This window comes from Vicugna pacos, chromosome 32, assembly GCF_048564905.1.
Source record: "Vicugna pacos chromosome 32, VicPac4, whole genome shotgun sequence".
Classification (NCBI taxonomy): Eukaryota; Metazoa; Chordata; class Mammalia; order Artiodactyla; family Camelidae; genus Vicugna; species Vicugna pacos.
This window is the reverse complement of record NC_133018.1, coordinates 11456001-11475510: the sequence shown is the minus strand read 5'-3', so window position 1 is coordinate 11475510 and position 19510 is coordinate 11456001. Positions and strand designations below refer to the sequence as shown.

At 51.0% G+C, this 19510-nt stretch overlaps 1 protein-coding gene and 1 long non-coding RNA gene across 7 annotated transcripts in view; one reads left to right on the top strand and one right to left on the bottom strand.

Moving 5' to 3' along the window:
• Positions 1-8693: 8693 nt before the first annotated feature.
• Positions 8694-9476, bottom strand: LOC140690938 (uncharacterized). Its single transcript, XR_012066335.1, has 2 exons — positions 9122-9476; positions 8694-8767 (listed from the first exon to the last, which is right to left on the bottom strand). It is a non-coding gene; the product is annotated as an uncharacterized lncRNA (long non-coding RNA).
• Positions 9477-9569: 93 nt separating this feature from the next.
• Positions 9570-19510, top strand: part of RBM19 (RNA binding motif protein 19) — a 131513-nt gene continuing 121572 nt past the window's right edge. For all 6 annotated transcript variants that reach the window (XM_072952878.1, XM_072952879.1, XM_072952873.1 and 3 more), the window contains exons 1-8: positions 9570-9732; positions 13184-13366; positions 14781-14906; positions 15091-15129; positions 15410-15602; positions 16661-16914; positions 18421-18501; positions 19123-19201. In XM_072952878.1, the coding sequence (XP_072808979.1) occupies positions 9697-9732; positions 13184-13366; positions 14781-14906; positions 15091-15129; positions 15410-15602; positions 16661-16914; positions 18421-18501; positions 19123-19201 (991 nt within the window). In that variant the 5' untranslated portion in view covers positions 9570-9696. The remainder of the gene's footprint in view (positions 9733-13183; positions 13367-14780; positions 14907-15090; positions 15130-15409; positions 15603-16660; positions 16915-18420; positions 18502-19122; positions 19202-19510) is intronic.

The window sequence follows — 19510 nt, the reverse complement described above, 5'->3', positions numbered from 1 at the left end:
TACTAATAATAATACATGAATGTTGTCATGCTGTTTATAGTCAAAATTAAAATGTACAGTATGGACTTTAAACCAAAATGGAATTGTATGCTACATAACATTTGTGTTTTTGTTTGTTTTTGGAAGGGAAGGAGGTAATCAGATTCATTCATTTATTTATCTTTTAATGGTGGTACTGGGGACTGAACCCAGGACCTCCTGCATGCTAAGCACACATTCTACTACTGAGCTACACCCTCCCCCTCCCTACATAACATTTGGAACACCGCTTTTGTCCCCCAAATAGTATGTAGTGAACATCTTTGCATGGCATTATTTTGATGAGTTCAGTGAGCTTCATTGTGTAGCTAAACCATAGGTTTAAATTTTTTTCTTAACATTTTAAAGCATTATTGATCATTGGACATTTCTAGAGCTTTGATTTTTTTCACTCTTACAAACAACACATACTCAGAGCTTTCATATGTGTGTTAAATAATTTCCTAAAACAAGCTTCAAGAAATGCCACTGCTGTGAAAAAGGTCTCCTGAGGTGGCTTTCAAATCATGTTTTCCAAACAATTGCACCATTTTGCACAACTTTTTTTTTTCAGAGTATTGCAGAATGCCCATTTCCCCACACCGTCACCAATACTGATTATTGGTGGAAAATGATTATTAGCTGGAAATGAAAAGTTAATCAGTAATAGCTTCAAGAAAGTGTTCCAGAAGCACCCCAGTGTGAGACACGTGTTGTCCTGTGAAAGAAAGGAAAATCCACTGAAATATGGGGCTGTCCTGGAAATGAGAGGTCTCCGCTGCCTACAGCCCACGTTAGGCACAGAGCAGGTGTGCTGGTTCTGATACAGGGACAGCCACACCCCCCCCCCCAGGCCCCACCCTCATCTGTCCCTCACTTGCCTGCTGGGCCCAGCCAATAGGAGGCAACATCAGGCAATCAGAGGTGGGGCAAAAGGCAGTGAGATCCCGCCCACGCGCAGCCTTGACAGTGTCCGGATTCGGGTGGCTGAGTCTCACTCGCTCTGCCCCTGGCTCCTCTCTGAGTAGCCGCCATCACCTCCCTCCCTCCATCTACCTCTTTAGACCTGGAGTAGCATTGCCTCTACATTAATCTCCTGTGGCCGCTGTAACAATTTAAAACTATTCAAATTTGTTGTCCCACAGTTTTCACAGCTGAGGCCAGAAGTCCAAACATCAGGTTCCCTGGGCAAAGGCTGAGGTGTCGGTCCGGCCTCGCTGCCTCCGGAGGTTCTCGGGGAAGAATCCGTTCCTCCCCTCTTCCCGACGTGGGCGGCTGCCAGCATGCCTTGGCTTGTGGCTGCATCACTCCTGTCTCCAAGGCTGCATCTTGAAATCTCCCTCTGCTCGCAGAAATCTCAAAATCCTTAATCACGTCTGCAAAGACACTTCCCTTTGTCACATAAGATAGCAACCTCAGTTTGCAGGGGTTAGGGCGTGGATATCCAGTGGGGCAGGGGACGTTTCTCAGGCTGCCATGGGCTCGCACTGTCGCAGATCCAGTGCCTTTGATCCTTGGCATCGCCGAACCCCTGCCCGTGGCTCTGTAGATGGACCCTACATCCAAGTGTCTTCGGAAACTCCATGGCCTTTCCCCGCCCACTACCCTGACGGGCAGTGTCCTTGCCTGCCTTCCCCGGCAGGACTCTCCCTCCTACTGCATTTAGAAAGCTTTCCTTCACTTCCTCTGGGTCCCAACTCATTTATTTCTCCAGAAATATTTACCCACAAACTACGGCCAGGCGTTCTGCTGAGCAGGGTTCTGCAGGTAAGAGTTTCGTCTTCCTAAGGGGGCGAAATCAGGCGTAAACCCCGAACGTGGTGACCAGGCCAGGTTAGGCTCACGCGTCTGGCAGTCCTGCAGGCCAGTGGGCAGTGTCCTTGAAACGTCACACTCCGTGGATTCCGATTCTCAAGGATTTCCTCCTTGTTTCCACGTCTCTGAATGTGTTTATACGTGATCCTCTGGCGCCCCCTGCCGGCCAATCTTTGGAACTGCAGATAGGCTTTCTAACCGGGCAGCGCAGAGGTTCCCAGTAGGGAAAACGGGAAAAGGGATGGAGGGTTGTGGGCCCAGATGCGCATTAACAAGAACACAAGAGACAAAAATCGAGACAAAAATCTAACACCAGATAAGAGGCAGCAAGCTGACCCTGACCATTCAGGGAGAGGCGTCTTACACTGTATGGCAGAGTGGATAGGCTGTTTCTGCCGGTCTCTGCCTCCATCATCCTGGAGATGCCTCCCCGTGTGTCTGTGTTTCCACGTGGCCTCCTGGGGAGAACGCCAGGCGCTGGAATCAGGGACCACCTTAAACCTAAGAATGATCTCGTTTCATGGGGCGGGGGGCGGGTATAGCTCAAGCAGTAGAGCACATGCTTAGCATGCTTGAGGTCTTGGGGTTCCCCAGGACCCCCTCCAAAAATAAATACACCTTATTACTTCTCCCCAAAATAGAATAATTAAATAATACAATAATAAGCTTTAACCATTATTCTAAAATAAATAAATAAAACGATCTTACCTCAAGATCCTTCAGGGGAGGATATAGCTCAGTGGTAGATCGCGTGCTTAGCATGCATGAGGTCCTGGGTTCAATTCCCAGTACCTCCATTAGAGAAATAAATAAACCTAATCACCTCCCCCCTTCAAAAAATAAATTAAATAAATAAATGTATGAAAAACTGCTTTAAAAAGTAAGCATGCAAACTAACAAAAAATAAAGTTGAAAACAAAATTGTGTGACTGTGATCACAACTAGGCAAAAATTATTTTAAAAAAAAAAGGATCCTTCACTTTATTACATCTGCAAAGACTTAATTTCCAGATAAGATCCCATCCACAGGTTCCAAGGACTTCCACAAATATTTTGGTGGGGGACACAATTCAGCCCACAGCAGGCGTGAGTAAGGTCTGCACACTGGAGAAGCAGAATGTGGCCGGTGTGGCCGGAGCCGAGTGGATGGAGAGCAGTGGTCAGTGGATGGACCTTGCTGGACCTTGAGGCCTAAGTCAGGAAATGAACTGTGTTTTCAAACCAGATCTTGGCAATTCTTTTTTATTATGTGTGAAGGAGGTATCTGCCCACAGCACAGCAGAATAAAGGGGGGAGAATGATTCTGGCTTTACCCCCAAGCCGTCCCCACACCATCCTCCCTTGGCCCCCAGGCCAGCATGGCAGCGGGCCCGGATTAAACAGCCCTGGAATTTGGAGCTTCCAGAGCCTGGGCTGAGACCCCCCCATTGGCTTGCCTTCTGAGTTTAGCTTTCTTGCCAGCCACAGTCTGTCCGATGAATGATTTGTGATTTCTGCTGTTCCCGGATGAATATTTACGGTTTACTGCTGAGAGCAGGAGGAGCTCCTACATATCTCCAGAGTTTGGACCCCAGCAGGAGCTGTGGGGGAGGGGAGACGGGGCAAGGCTCAGCCTCGCCTGTCAAAGGTGAGCAGCCTGATGTCCCTGCAGGTGTGGCTGCGGCTGGGGCGCACCTGGTCTCCTGTCTCGAGTTACCCTGGCCACCTGCCTCCCTCAGGGCTCCCCTGCAGGTGCCCGGGGAAAAGGAGCTTCTCTTTCAAGGGATTTCTGGGGGGATGGGTGGTGAATTGCTGGGGCCCCGTGGAAGGTGTCAGGTGGTGACACTCCAGGGCGATGGTCTCCAGGCACCTTCTTTGCTGCCCCTGCTTCCTGACCCTGAGAAATGGCCACAGGGAGAGAGGAGACTCCGGAGGCCAGCTGGTACCTGACCTCGGTCTCCACTGTGTGATCTCTAGGACATCAGTTTCCCTGGGTGTCCGTGGATAGGAAGACAGTGGCCGAGGGCGTGTGCACCTTTACAAAAACTAAAACTGACTGACTCCAAGCCATTCTAAATCCCAGGAAATTTTCTGAAAACCCATAAGTGACTTGTTAATGACATAGGGAAAAACGACAGTAGAGGAACTGGGAGGGCAGCCCTCAACCTGCTGATAATGTACCATCTCCCACTCGACCAACCAGCAGCATAACCCGAATCTCATCATGAGGAAACTCGAGCCCCACCCACCTTCAGGAGAATGCCTGGCCTGGAGCTTTCAAGAGCTTTAGGGTCACGAGAGATGAAGGCTGAAAAAAATATTGCAGATGGAAGTCGCCTAAAGAGATGTGACAGGAACCGCAGTGGGTCCTCTTTGACAGAATCATGGATCAGGGATAAAAATGGTGATTGGGATATTTGTTGGCATTTGAATTTGCATTATTAGATAAAAAGTATCGTGTCAATATTCAATTTCCTGAAAGTGATGATTGCACTGTGGTTACATATCCAATACCCACCAAAGTGTTTACCGAGTGAAGGGTTGTGAAGTCAGCGCTGTACCTGCACATTCCTTTGTAATAACCACAATATGTAAAGAGAGAGGTGAATAAAAGGAGCTGAAGGCTATACTCGGTAACACTGGGTGAAGAGACGTGGGTGTTAATTGCACTTACTTCGATGAAATGTTTTTCAAATTAGACATGCAGGTGTTCCTGAACGCTGCTGTTTGACACATAGTATCATATTTTATTTTCACAATACGCCTCAGAGCTGGGCCCTCCCCTACTCAATTTTCTGGAAAAGAGCCTGTTAGCTCAGAAATAAGCAGTTCACCAGGGATCATCGAGACTGTAGGTGGCGAGCCAGGATTTGAGCCCAGGGCCACCTTCTGGCTGAGCCTTGGGGTTTCACAGATCTTCCTCCTACTGCCTGCCATGCCTGGCCCCCATCCCCAGGCCAGACCAGGCTGTTTCTGGTCTCCAGGCTGTTTGAAGAAACAGAGGAAACCCCTGTCCTGTGAGAATTAGGTTAACAGAGAACCAATGGCAGGCGATGGGACACCTCCAAGGTTAGAGGCTTTCTAGACAGGCAGATATGGCGTATCCGTTAGCTGCTGCTGCGTAACAGAGTACCCTAAACTCAGTAGCTTAAATGATTAGCATCTATGATGACTCATGAGTCTGTAGGTCAGTGAATTAGTCTGGGTTCTCCAGAGAAATAGAACCAATAGGAGACAGATAGTGGGGAGGGGAGAGAGAGAGAGATTTATTATAAGGAATTGGTTCACAGAGTTAGAGAGGCTGAGAAGTCCCCAAATCTGCAGCTGAGAAACTGGAGACCCAGGAGAGATGATGGATAAGTTCCAATTCTTGTCTAAAGGCAGGAGAAGACAGATGTCCCAGCTCAAAGGCAAGTAGAGAGAGAGAGAGAATTCCCCTGTCCTCCACCTGTTGTCCTATTCAGGCCTCCTATGGATTAGCTCAGAACCCCAGCCCCTCGCATCTGCTTACCTCTGTCCACCAATTCAAATGTCCATTTCATCCAGAGACGCCCTCAGAGATGCACCCAGCACAATGTTTCACCAAATATGGGGGCACCCCATGTCCCTGTCCAGCTGACACGTAAAATTCACCGTCAGTCACTGGGGGGCTCTGCTCCACCCTTGGGCCTGGGGCAGCAGATCTCAAGCAGATGCTTGAGATGTCAGTGCTCAGCTAGCCGAGGAGCAGGGGGCTGGCTGGTCTAGGACGGCCTCACCACACGTCTGGTGGTCGGGGAGCTGTCACTGGGGGCAGAGGAGTGGCCAGGCCGTGTGTCTCTCCTCCTCCAGGTTGACCTCCAGGTTCTCAGGGTGCACAGGGCCCACAGAGAGCCTGGCAGCACGTGGGCCCAGGGGGGCCTGGGCTCAGAGCTGGTGCTGCTGCTTCTGCCTCGTTCTGCTGCTCAAAACAAGTCCCCTAGCCGGTCCCGGTGGGAAGACCGGCAAATCTCAAGGATGTGGATAAAGGGAGGAAACAATGGGGGGTCATCCTTGCACTCGCTCCATCACTGCTGGGTTGGAATTGTGGCTGTGTGACATTTACACTTCTATTAACAAACATGGGTAACAGCTAGTTTACAACATTGTCGCCATATGGATCAGGGACCATGCACAACAACATGTGCAGTTCCAGCCCTTCCTCCCCAGCTTAATCACACAATTGCCTTAACCCCCATCTCTGCATAACCCACTGAACAGGTCAATGGCCAGCTTTCAAGGCTCACTGCCTCCAGGAAGCCTTCCCTGATAGCACACTGACCCACCATGACCAGAGCGCCACTTTTGGAAAGCCCTTCTACAAATAACTGATGCCTAAAATGCCTTTGGGCACTACCCTTTCTACTTAAAATGTCTCAAGCCCCCAACACATGGGCCCCAGAGAGCCCAGCTTCCTCCGCAATATTGCTGCTGGTAAATGAAATAGATTTTTTTTTCAATGGATCAAACGCACCCAGCAACAATTACCTCACTTCCCCCAGCCATCCTGTCCTCCTTCCTGGAGGAAATCATAGTTACCACTTTCTCATCTGTTCCCCTAGAGATAGCCAAGCATGGGATCAGCAAACATTTCCTATAAAGAACCAGGCTGTAAAAAGATTCAGTTTTGCAGACACATGGCCTTTGTCACACCCACTCACCTCTGCTGTCGCGACACAAACAAGACACACGCAAGACATACATGACTCTGTGTGGCTTGGTCCCCACACAGTTTTCTTGATGGACACGGAAATTTGAATTTCACATCACTCTCATGAGTCACACAACATCACCTTTCTTTTGATGTGTTGTTTTTCAACCCCTTAAACATGTGGAGACCCTTCATAGCTGTGAGACCACGACAAAACTGGTAACAGGCCAGCTTGGGCCCAGGACCCAGTCTGCTGCCCTGCATGCAGAAGCAGCTGTGTCTGGAGAAACCCCCCACCCGCCTTCATTTTTTCTACACTGAAGGCAGCCTCTTCCTGCACTGCACTTTTTGTCCTTTGTAACATGTCTTGGTGATTCTTCCCCATCTATAGACACTGATCTCCTGAATCCTTCTCTTTTCATGGTCGAGATATCTTTTAAAGAGATATTTAATGAACGCTATTTGAGAATCGTGCTCGATTTGCAGAACAGCGGTAAGACGGAGCTCCCTTGTACCCCGCACCCACGTTCTCCTGTTCTTAGCATGACTCTGGTATCTTTGTCACACGAATGCTCCCATGTGGATATATGGTTACTAACGGAAGTCCAGGCTTTGTCTGGATTTCCTCGCTTTCCCCCGATGTCCTTCTGCTTTTCCAGAATCTCGTCCTGTCTCTGTAGGCTCCTCCTGGCTATGACCGTTTCCCAGGTGGCTCTGGTTTTGGTGACCTTGGCAACCATGAGGATGCCCCCCACGGGCACTTGTCTGATGTTTTCTTATAATCAGCTCCTCTTTCCGTGGAAGAACTCAGAAATCCGATTTTCTCTCCTATGTTCTCCAGCCCTTCCAAGGCCTCTCCCCACCTCTAGCCTTTCCCTGGTGGGAGATTAATTACCACAGGGTCCAGGCAGACTTCTCGCTGCCCTGCGTACACTTGTGAAGGTCGCTGTGATTGATTGGAGCCATTTTTAAATTTACCTGCTTTTTTTTTTTTTAATCCCCGGGTGTCATCGGAGAGGCCAGCCTGGTGGCGTCCAGGTGACTCTGGATTATATTTGCTGGGAGAGCCATAGAAGCAGAAGACAAAACGGGAAGGCAGGAGAGCCAGGAAGACTAATAACAATGTTACAAGGTGGCTGTTTATTAAATGCAGGGGGATACAGAGCTCAGGAACGGTTCCTCCTTTCTCCACCACGACATGTGGCGACCATATTTTCCCGGCCCAGGGTTAAGCTGGGACGTGCGATTGGCCAAGAGCATTCCTTTTCTTTTAATACCTTTGAAAGGCCTTCTGATTTGTGAATTTCTTTAGGGAAGGCTACGTTTCGTTGTGCGTTTTAATAAAGGCAGTTCATGAAAATAATAAAGCAAAAGTGCATGAAACCAGGACTGGCAACGGCGACCCACACTTGCCCCCTCATAAAAGGCTAATATCTCTGAGCTGCCTCATAAAGCCTGCTCCAGCCTGTCCTGACCAGGGGCGCCGTGTGCAGAAAACAACCCCCTAATTGTCATTTAATTAAAGAGCACTTTCATATGTATCAATATGTATCTGCTGAATAAATGAATGGTTTTGAAACACAGTGACCTCTTGGCGCCCACTCTAGGCCCCAGGGCACATTTTTACACGGGTATGTGGGTCTTCTTCGAATAGACAGCCTGCATAAGATGTGGGGAGGGTGAGCTCTGATCTTCAGAGTAACCTGCTACTGGGCAAGTAAATCCTCAAGCAGTGGGTTGAAGAGATGCCCACAGCTACTCCCCGGACCCTGTGAACGTGATGATCTTCTTTGGAAAAGGGTCTTTATAGACACCAAGTTAAGGGTCTTGAGATGAGAACATCCTGGACTTAAGATGGGCCCTAGACCCAACAGCAGACTCCCTAATAAAAGACAGGAGAGGGCTATAGATGACATTCAGACACCGGAGGGGAGAAGTCCATGTGGAGATGGGGGCAGAGATTGGAGCAATGCAGCCACAAGGCCCAGGTTCCTCCGGAACCACCAGAAGAAGCAGGAAGGATCCTCCCGTTGAGACTTCTGGGGCCGCTCAGCCCTACTGACATCTTGGTTTCGGATTTATGGCCTCCAGAACTGTGAGAGAACACATTTCTACTGTTCTAAGGCATTAAGTCTCTGGTAATTTGTGCTAGGTGGTAGGAAACCAATACACCCCATCGCCCTATATTGATGGGGAAAAAAAGCACAACCTAAAAGATGAGAATTGTTTTATTCAGCAGACTTACTGAGGACGTAAGTCCAGGAGGATACAGCTTCTCAGGTTGCTCTGAGGGACAAAGAGGTAAGGGAGGAGTCAGGATATATAGTTTTTGCTGGAAAAATAACCACAAGATTACTGCTAATCACAAAAACAGATATCTCAAGTTAATGATTTTAGTGTTTTTCTCCGTATGGCTCGTTGACATTATCCCTTTAATATGCATTTTAGCGACCTAGGGCCAGTACCCTGGTTTTCTCCACCCTAAATTCCCCGGAAGGTGTACCTTTAGAGGGCAGCTGCAGTGGCTGATGGCTTTAGAGCCACTACTGGCAGGTGGTAGTCTGTCCATATCCATCACTTAATGCTACTTAATATTTAATAGCTATGCGATTTTGAGCAAGCGGTTCCCAGTTGACTTACCTGGTTCCCAGTTTACCGGCCTGCAAATGGGATGTTTGTTTCCAAATGGCACATTCTAAAATTTATAGGGGATATTCAGTAATTGATTCACGGAGCACGGCAGCCTCTCTGAGCCTCAGTTGCCTAGTCTCTAAAAGAGAGACAAGATTCCCCAATCCGGCCCCCATTCGCAGGGCTGTTTCAGAACTCAATAACGGAATAAAATAGCAGAAGGGGGCTAAAATGATTTCCACGCCTAAGCAGCGCTCAAACACTAGGCCCACCACACGCAACCTCCCATCAGTGTTAGGAACCAGCGCCCCCTGGCAACTTGGCCACCGCGTTGGTCTCCCGGGCCACGGCAGAACAGTCTGCGCCTGCGCAGAATGCAAACGCGCAGACCCGCCCCTTGGAGGGTGTGACTTCCGTGGGTAGCTCTTTGGCCACGCCTATTTCCGGAGGGGCGGGCTACGTCAGGAGCACGTGACTTCGTTCCGGTTCGCCAAAGATGGCGGCGCCCAGAGGTCTAGCGTGAAAGTGGTTAGTGGGAGTCGCTGTTCATTTGTGTTGGAATCAAGCCAGTGGGACCGTGCGCCATGTCGCGACTGATCGTGAAGAACCTCCCGAATGGGGTGAGTGCAGAGCCTGGACTTGAGAATCTGAAATTGCGACCAGCTAGGAGTTAGAGGTTGGGAGAGAGGCGGCTGGGGAGAATCGAGGGGCTTTCCCTCTGGGGCAGGATTCCGGGTGGGTTCAGAACAAAAGAAGGGGTGGGGGTGGCAGGATTCTCTGCAAATCCCCATTTGAGAGTTTGGAGAGAGGTACAGTGACTGCATAAGGTTTCACAGCCGGCCCGTTGCTACCTGATCCCAGCCAGACACCTCTTTGCCAGGGAGATGCCAGCCCCCGCGTGTGAATGCCTTGCTCCCGCAACCCTCCTGTCGGATCACCTTTGTTGTTGTTGACTGGTGACTGGGTCAGACACTGCACCTATAGTCCTCTCCCACTCGGGACACTGTCGGGGAGGAAAATGGGGAGTAATAGGCTGAGGACCTCCGTTCCGCTTCTCACGCAATGCCTTTAGGGCTGGTAGGAATAGTTTAAGAAAACCGAGTGAGTGTCAAAGGTTTTAAACCGTTTATCCTGTAAGTGAGAAGGGGTAACCCAGTCATACTTGTCTGTTTCCCTAGAGTCTAGCACAGAACCTGACACGTGGTAGGCATCCAATAAAAACATGACGAATAAATGAGTGAAGAAATAGATGAATGTGTGGTGTCAGATGACTAGGTGCTGTGTGCTCAAGTGGTTCATCCGTCCCAGTTTCACTGTGGCTTTTCTTAGATGGAGAGCCCCGCTACCATTGGTGTGGCCAGTAAGCTCCATCCCCAAAGTACAGAATGTTCCGTTTGGATGGCACGAGACATCTTCTGTACTCTTGACTCTAATCGGTGGGGAGCCTCTCTTCTAAGGAAGAGTAAGGATACAAAACTATTTCTGTTTCATTGTTGTAGTTTTTTTTTTTAACTTTACCACCACTATCTTTGCCCCCCTACTCCCCATACTGATTGCAGGGAGATGGAGAGGGGCACTTATCACACTATTTAAAAAATTCAAACAGTACAGTAGTGTGTAAATAGAGCAGAGTCTTCAGTTCCATCTTGTCTCCATTTCTCTCCAGGAGTAACCATCTTCATGGCTTGTTTTTAGGACTCCTCATAGACATCGCTCTACATCTGAATAGTGAGCTCTCGCCTTCATTTCTTGGCTTATTTACCCCAGTGACTATCTGCTGAGCCCCACTGTGAAAGATAGGAAACCTGCATCAGCAATTCCTCCCTTCTGGTCTTTGTTATTTATTGTTTTTAATTCTTTCATCCATTTACTGTAAATAGTATACCATTAAAATATCTGTTGATCCATCTATCAGCTTTCGACAGTGTCTCTTGATGCCTCAGTCTGATGGATAAGGATTTTAGCCTGGTTCCTGCCTCTTCCCCTCCCAGCTAGCATCTCATTGTGCTTCTCAGCACAACTGTCCTCTTATTGTTGCTTGTCTTGTCTGATGAATGAAAGAGTTAATAAAAACAGTAGTGATAGTAGCTAACATATGCAGAGCTTACCGTGTGCCAGGCACTTTTCCAAGTACTTTAGGTAAAGTAACTTATTTAAACTTTACTATAATCCTACGAGGGAGGTTCCATTTTTATGCCTATTTTAAAGATGAAGAGGCCAAGGTACAGCAAGGGAAAGTGATTTGCCTGAGATCACACATGGTGGGTAATTCATAGAGCAGGGGTTGAACTGAGCAGTCTGGTTCTAGAATTTGCATTCTTGATCACTACAGCATACTGGCTCTTAGCACGAGTGCATGCATTTGTCTTCATTCCTTCCCAACAGATAAACACCTAATGGTGAGTTCTTGTTATGTTGCTGACTTTGTAGATCGAGGTGGCTAAGACTTGGTCCCCTTTCCTGGTGCTTGGAGTCTAGTGAAGGAGACACACCAGATCATTCTGGCAAAGGGTGTGGGGATTGAAGTGTGTGAGGACAGAGGGGCCGGTCACCTGACCCACCTGAGGACTCTAGGAGGGGCTTCCTGGGGGAGCTCAGGGTTGAACTGAGAATGCGGACGACTTAGCCAGGGCCTGCCTGGAAAGATTTCACCCACAGGAGATGGCAGTAGTAAAACCTCAGAGGCGAGAAACAGAGAAAGGTGCAAGGAATTTGTCGAGAGATACAAGAGGTGGGTCAGGAGCAGATCATGGAGAATCTTGGTTATTTGAGCCTTTAGTGTTAAGTTCCCAAAGGTTTCTGACAGAGGAATGATGGGTCAGACTTGAGTGTGGTCTCTCCCGGGGGATGAGGAGATGAATTCACTGCCTTTTATGCATCTGAGCTGAGCCCCAGACCTTGGACAGATCATTTATCCTCTGTGAGCTTCATTTTCTCTTGAATAAAATTTGAATAATCATTCTGAACTCATAGAGTGATTGTAAGATTTTAATGAGATCAGAGTTATTAAAGCACCTGCCTCTGAAAATATCTTTTTCTTTTTGGGGGGGGAGCACCAAGGCCTCTAGTGTCTTCACTTTTAGATCTTCTTTTGGCTGTTCGTGGGGTTCTGCATGTCCCTTCAACCCCACTCCCCTCACTACACACAAATCTCCCTACATCTGCTTAGAAAACTCTATTGAGTGGTGCGGGCGGCCTGGCTGCAGTGAGGATGGTGGCGCCGGGCTCTCTAACTAAATAATAATAATATCACTGTGTTAGTTTTTCTCTCGCTCCTACAATAAATTACCACAAACTTAGTGACTTAAACCAGATGAATTTTTATTATTTTACACTTCGGGGGGTCAAAAACCTTAAAATCAAGATGTCAGCAGGGCTGCATTCCTTTTGGAGACTCTAAGGGAGAATCAGTTTCCTTGCCCTTTTCAGCTTCTGGAGGCTGCCTACATTCCTTGGCTCGTAGCTACATGCTAAATCCTCAAAACCATAGCGTCTTCCGTCCTCTTTTTCCATCATCACATCCTTTTTCCAACTCTGATCCTCCTGCCTCCCTCTTACAGGGACCCATGTGATTACATTGGGTCCATGCGGATAATCCAGGATGATCTCAAAACCCTTCATGTGGTAACACCTACAGACTCCCTTTGGCCACGTTTATGTAAGGTCACACCTTCGCAGGTCCCAGGGATTAGGACATGGACATCTTTGGGGGTGAGGGGCGGGGGGGGCGGAGTTTCCATTAGTCTGTACAGTTAGCAAACACTTGTGTAGTTTACCATGTTCCTTCATTCACACGTTTATTCTGACGTGTTTATTAGGGATGCTACATGGCAGATGCTGGGCTCCTGGTATAACAGGTCTCCTTGTCTTCCGAGCAGCCCGTGGGGGCTGGGGGCGATTTCATTGCAGCCACTCATCGATGGAGTGGGTAAAGGGTTTGAGCTGGAACCAGGTCCAACCGCAGAGCACCCGCGGCTCCCGCCCTGTCTGTGGTCACCTCTGGGGAATCCCGCGGCCTCGGGTTCCCAGCCCAGCCATCCCCTTGTCTCATCGCCCCCTCTCCCGTCCTAGATGAAGGAGGAGCGGTTCAGGCAGCTGTTCACCGCCTTCGGCACGCTGACGGACTGCAGCCTCAAGTTCACCAAAGACGGCAAGTTCCGCAAGTTTGGCTTCATCGGCTTCAAGTCGGAGGAAGAGGCCCAGACGGCGCTGAACCATTTCAACAGGAGCTTTATTGACACGTCCCGGATCACGGTGAGTCAGCTGGACCTCGGCCCTGCCTGTCGGAAGGGATGCCACATGCTCCTTCACCCCACACCCAAGTCCAGAGCCCGTCCCCTGCCAGCCTGTGATGCCTTTGGTCTTCCTCCCTGTCCTCTTAAACTTCCTGGGGGTTTTCACTCACCCAACGGCAGGTGCTCAGTGAACGCCCTCTGGGAATTTAGGTGTTGGGAATTTAAAGAAAAGTGGCACCCCGGCCCCTGTCCTCACAGAGCCAGCAGCCTGCAGGTAGACAGGGGCCTGACAGTCAAACGGGTTGCTTTCATTCTTTGTCATCAGTACTGATGGGGACTGTTGGAGAACAGGGGAGGTCCTCACCCAGGCCAGGGGGAGTCAGGAAAGCTTCCTGGAGGAGAAGGTCCCACCCATGTCACCCATGTGCATTTAATGACTTAGTAAAACACCTGTAACACTTTGTTGAGGAAAAAAAACACATGTTGAACAAGTATTGTGATATGATCCCTCTGGTACAGAATCATCACTCATTCTGCACGTGTGTGATGTGTGTGCAGAGGACCATGTGGAAGGATTTCTGCCAAAATATTAATTTCTCTTTCTGGGTGAGATGAATTGCGGTTAAAAAAAATTTCTTTTTTTTTACGTTCGTCATACTTTCCCCTGTCATTTGAATTTTGTACAGCGGGCACAGGTCGTTATTATGGAAACAACAAAACTATTTTGAAAGTCCATGCACAGTTAACTCTTTTGTAATAAAGTGTGGAGGTTGGCCGGCCAGCATCCTCCTCGACTGCGGGGAAAAGTGCCCACTGCAGCTCCCAGCAGGACCAGCTCTCGTGAAGGTCATCACGAGACTGCTGAGGGTGTTTAGACCCCAAGAGGCGTGTCAGCTCAGGCTTACCACTCAGCACCCTGCCAGGCTCCAGGGTGGTCACCCCGCTTTTCCCGTCATCCTGGAGTTGCTCTCTCCACACTCATGACCGTAATACTGACAGGTGTTAGCAGAGCCTTGTGCTGGGCTCTGTGTCATCCTCGCAGCTACCTCTGGAGCAGATGGCGAAGAGCCCGGGATCCAGACTCCCTGACTCCTGGCCTCTGCTTGCTTGTTCACCTGCTACCTTGGTGGCCCAGGGCAAGTTACTCAACCTCTCTGTGCCTCAGTTGCCTGATCTGAGAAGTGGGGACGCTCGGTGTATTCACACTTGGGAAGCACTAAGGCAGCAGGGTTTCTCTATAAATGCTGACAACTGTAACGGCCACGTGAAGGAGGAGAAAGGCGCAGCGAGGGGAGGATGTCACTTTCGTTAACCGTCTCGGCCAGTCACCAGCAGTTGCCTTTTTAAAGAGGCCAGGCTCCCAGGCGTTGGAGCACAGCATCCCTGCCGGGCATGGGGGTGGGTGTCATCATCACCCTCTCTGTCCCTCGCAGGTGGAGTTCTGCAAATCGTTTGGGGACCCCACAAAGCCCCGGGCTTGGAGCAAACATGCCCAGAAACCAAGCCAGTCCAAGCCTCCTCCGAAAGACAAAGCCTCCGTTCTCCCGGAAACTAAGAAAGTGCGTGGTGGGCCACTCCCATGTCAGCAGGGCGGCCAGCGGTCACCGCTGGGAGGGCGGGGCAGTGGGAGTGGGAGGGAGCTGGCAATCCCTCTAGGATGGTTCCCTAAGGTGGCTTTCTCGGGGCAGTGGGTTCTGTCTCCTTTCCTCTGTGACCCTCCCCGCCTGTGCCTTCTGTTTCCAGGATGACGGAAAGGAAAAGGTAGCAGGTGACCTGGAGAAGGTGAGTCTGTCCTGGTGACCGGGGGAGGCCGGGCCGGGGGGGCTGTGGCAGGCGGGCCCGGAAGCCGGAGCCCTGCCTCTCATCTCCCCTCGCCGTGTCTCGGCGGCTCCTTTGTCTTCCTGTCTGATGCTGCCCTCCCCAGGACTGACCCAGCTGACCCCAGGGGTCCCTGAGACCGGAAGTAATGACCTTGCAGGATGCTCTTACCCTCCCGAGGCTGGGAAGGGTGGGCCCTCCCTGAGCCTCATCTGCCTGTCCTCCCTTCTTCCCGCCTCCCCAGCTGAAGGAGGATGACGAGTTCCGGGAGTTCCTGTCGGTTCACCAAAAGCGGACGCAGGTGGCCATCTGGGCGAACGATGCCCTGGATGCTGAGCCCTTGAAAGGGAAGAGCAAGCCAGCCAATGACTATCTGAACTTCGACTCCGACTCGGGGCAGGAGAGTGAGGAGGAAGGGGCCATGGAGGACCTGGGAGGTAAGGGGGTGCCCCCTGCCCAGGTGCGTGTGACCTGGGGCCCCTCGGTGCCAGACGCGGGAGATGGTGCGTTGGACACTGCCCTGCAGAGCGGTGGTTATCGGCCTTGACCTGGCCTGGCCCCTTATTCATTCAGTCAGTCACTTATATTTATTGGGCACCTACTGTATGCCAGGCGCTACTTCAGGCTTTGGGGATACAGCAGTGAGCAGAGAAACAATAAAGAAATCGGTGTGCTCTTTAGTGTATGACGTGAACATGATGCCACAGAGAGAAAGCAGGAAAGGGGGCCCAGGGGAGTCACTGGGGAAGGACTCTGAGGAGGTGGCCCTTGAGCCAAGGCCTGAAGGAGGTGAGGGAGTGAGTGTTTGTCCTCAGACAGGGCTCATGGTGTCGTAGAGGGGCCCCTACGGCACGTGAGCAAGCCTGGTCCAGGATGGTAACGGCGGTCGAGGGGCAGGAGCCAACTTTGATTCAAAGGCGAGAGAATGAATATAATATGAATTTTATGGTGGGTAGTTCCTCAGCAGAGCTGGGATCCGGACTCCCTCAGAGTTGGTGGCACACGGAGGGGGAGGGGAGAGGGAGTTGGGAGCAGAGGGAACAGCCTGGCACAGGTGCAGCGGAGAGGGAGGTGCAGGAGCTCCACGTGCTCGGGGCAGCTGGAGCCGTGGGAGCTGGAGGAGAAGCTGGTGAGCTCATGGGGCCTGATGGGGAGTTTAGGTTTCATCCTGAGAGTGTCTGGGAACCCCCAGAGGGTTTTAACCAAGGAGTCACAGTCCTGTCCATCTTCTCCAAAAGATCGTGCTGGCTGCAGATGGAAGAATGGATTGGCGAGGGTAGTACAACCAGAAACTATCAAAACTCCATCAGCTTCTCCCCATTTGACGTTATTTCCCCAAGGACTGACTGGGACTGGGGCTGCCTGGTGCAGCGCCCCGGTCACTGTGGGCTTGGCACCTTCCACCCCCACCAGTGACATGGCCACGCTGTCTGCCTTCCCAGCCTTCTGGTTTGCTCACAGCCATCGCTGACTCGCAGCCTCCCTGTCTTTCCAGAGGAGGGTGACGGCCCTGAACCCAAGGCAGCGGCGCAGAAGGAGCTGTCGGACATGGATTACCTGAAGTCCAAGGTGGTGCAGGCCGGGTCATCGTCATCCTCGGAGGAGGAGGAGAGTGAAGATGAAGCCGTGAACTGTGAGGAAGGGAGCGAGGCCGAGGAGGAGGGTTCCTGCGCCGCCCCCGCCCAGCGGGACCAAGAGAGGACGGGGGCTGTGCCCGGGAATACAAAGCCAGAGGTAGACCGAGCCAAGGTGCGTGTGGATCGGGGTGCACTTGGGAGCCGGGGGCAGGAGGTCCGTCCTGGCCCTCGCCCAGGTTCCCTGCAGCCCCTTTGTCGGGGGTTGTAGTCTAGAGAAAAGACAGCTCAGCTGCCCAGAGACTGGCCTTCAGCCCTCGGCCCTGCTGCTTGCTTGCTGTGTGACCCCAGGCAAGCGCTTCCCCTCTCTGAGTTCATTCCCTGTTGCTGCCTGTCCCTCTGGAGTTGGAGGCCGAAAATGAGCTCACGACGGACCGGAGCTTGTTTGTATTTAGTAGCAAGAGGTATAGATGTCAGCCCCAGGTCGGCCAGAATAGGTGGAGTTCCTTGGGCACTTATTGCAGACAAGGTACCATGGCTGCCATTTGTCACTGCATCTCAGGACAGTCCGGGGGACTGGGGATTCTGGTCCCATTTTACAGATGAGGAAATTGAGGCCCAGAGAAGGAAAGTGACTTGCCTGAGGTCACAGCTGGGAAGTGGTGGGGTCAGGACCCAGGCCCAGACCCAGGCGTGCCAGGCTCTGGGGTCATATACAAACATGGATGCTACCTTTGGGGACGGCCACCCTGTGTCCTACCTGGGAGTCCTCTCTGTTCAGGGCGGCCTCACACAGCCTTTGGGTCTCCAGTCCCTCTTCTCCCATCTTTTTCTCCTTCCCCTTCTTCCTCTTTTCCTTTTCTGCCCCCTTAATTGCCACCCCTTGTCCTTTTCTTCTCAAAATGTATCTCCCAGAGAGGCAGTCAAGTGTGGTAAGTCAGGGAGCTCTGGGTTCAAATCCCAGCTCTGTCACGGAGCCGCTGTGGGACCTGGTGCTTCTCTGCGGGCCACTGATCCTCATCTAAAATCCACGCTCAGCAGAGTACTGGTCCCTGTGTCCAGTTTTCAAAACCTGTGTGCGTGAGTGTACGCTGGGGCTCAGAAGTTCCAGCTTTCAGGAAGAGACCCCAGACCATGTGCAGGGCAGCACCCCAAAATCAAGCACGTGGCTGTTGCTGCTGTGAAATGGCCACTAGTGCTCCTTGGAGTGGATGCAAAGCCTAAACTGCATCCCGGCAGCTCAGGGCAGGTTTTGTGACCAAAGGCATTAGCCAGAAAATTAGGCTTCCCGTAGCTGTTTAAATTCCAAAATTACAAAAAACATCCCGAATCTCTAATCCCTGTAAGATTGTTTTAAAGATTCAAGGGGACAGTCGTGCCTGCAAAGTGAGCTTTGCACAGCGCCTGGTACCGTGTGAGCCCTAACTCAGCAGGAGCAAATGCCGCTGGACCTTAGGGCTGCTTCCCCAGGCTCTGCCCCTCCGTGTGGCCTGGGGCCCCTGTGAGCTGACCCCCAGTGTGGTGGGCTTGGCTCCTAGCCCTCATCTCGGGGGCACGTGGCGGCTTGGCACCTCCCACCCCGGGCTCTGGCCAGACTGCACATCCGCGGAGCACCCCCTGCGGCATCTGGGCCGCACCAGGGAGCTCACCGTGGCCATTTGTGCTCTTTGCCATCCCTCAGACAGAGAAACCAGCGAACCAGAAGGAACCCACCACCCCCCACACCGTGAAGCTGCGGGGAGCCCCCTTCAACGTCACAGAGGTATGTGTCAATTACAGGACGGGGCCAGGAGCCCCGGGGAGCAGGACACGAGGGTGAGGTTGCCAGGAGCTCTGCTGCGTGGGGGCTTTGGCATCGGGTGAGGACGAGCTGGAAGGAATCGGGGGCCAAGAAGGCTGAGAAATAGGATCTGGGGCATCATCAGGGTCAGGAAACAGGGACGGCTGTACAGAGACCGAGAAAGGCTGGTCTCACTGAACAGCTACGCTAGGGATGGGCAAACTTTTTCTGATTAAAAGCTTTTTTTTATAAGGCCAGCTAGTAAATACTTAAGGCTTTGTGATCAATACCCCCATCAAGTCGAAAGGTACTTAAGAAAAAATAATCAGAAACAATACCTTAAAATGCCAACGGTGTCCTTACTGTTTTATATTAAGTCATCATTTCTCTCCACCTTAAAAAATAAAAAAGTTTTTCCAAGGCAGTTTTATTTTGTGATGGAGAGAACGTGTGTATAACTTAGAGGAAAGAGAGGAACTATAAAGGGTGAAACCCTTTGGTATTCCTTTCTGAATTCAGAAATTTGGCCTGTGTTTCTTTATGGGGTTTACACTTTTGTTACTGGATTGAGAAAGGGAGGAAAACTTTTTTTTCTCCCCACAGAAAAATGTTATAGAATTCCTGGCACCCCTGAAACCAGTGGCCATTCGGATAGTGAAAAATGCTCATGGAAACAAAACAGGTAAGGTCTGGGGTGTTTCGGGGGCGTTGGAAAGGCGTGGGGTAAAGAAGGAAGGTCGGGGCAGTTGTTGGACTGCAGCAGTGTTTTGAGGGCAGTGGTATTTTTTCCCTTCTGTGGTCCCCGGTTCTGTGGATGTGGTTAAGGTGCTCAGACAGGGGTCTGCCCCTTGTCCCCTGCAGCTGGCTGCCCTGTATGAGGTTTCCACCCGTTTTTCTTCTCTCTCCTCCTTACCCTCAGCCTGCGCTCATGCCAATGGGCTCACCTCTTTCATTTAAATGAGTGTCCCTGGTCCTGTGGTTTGCTTTGTGA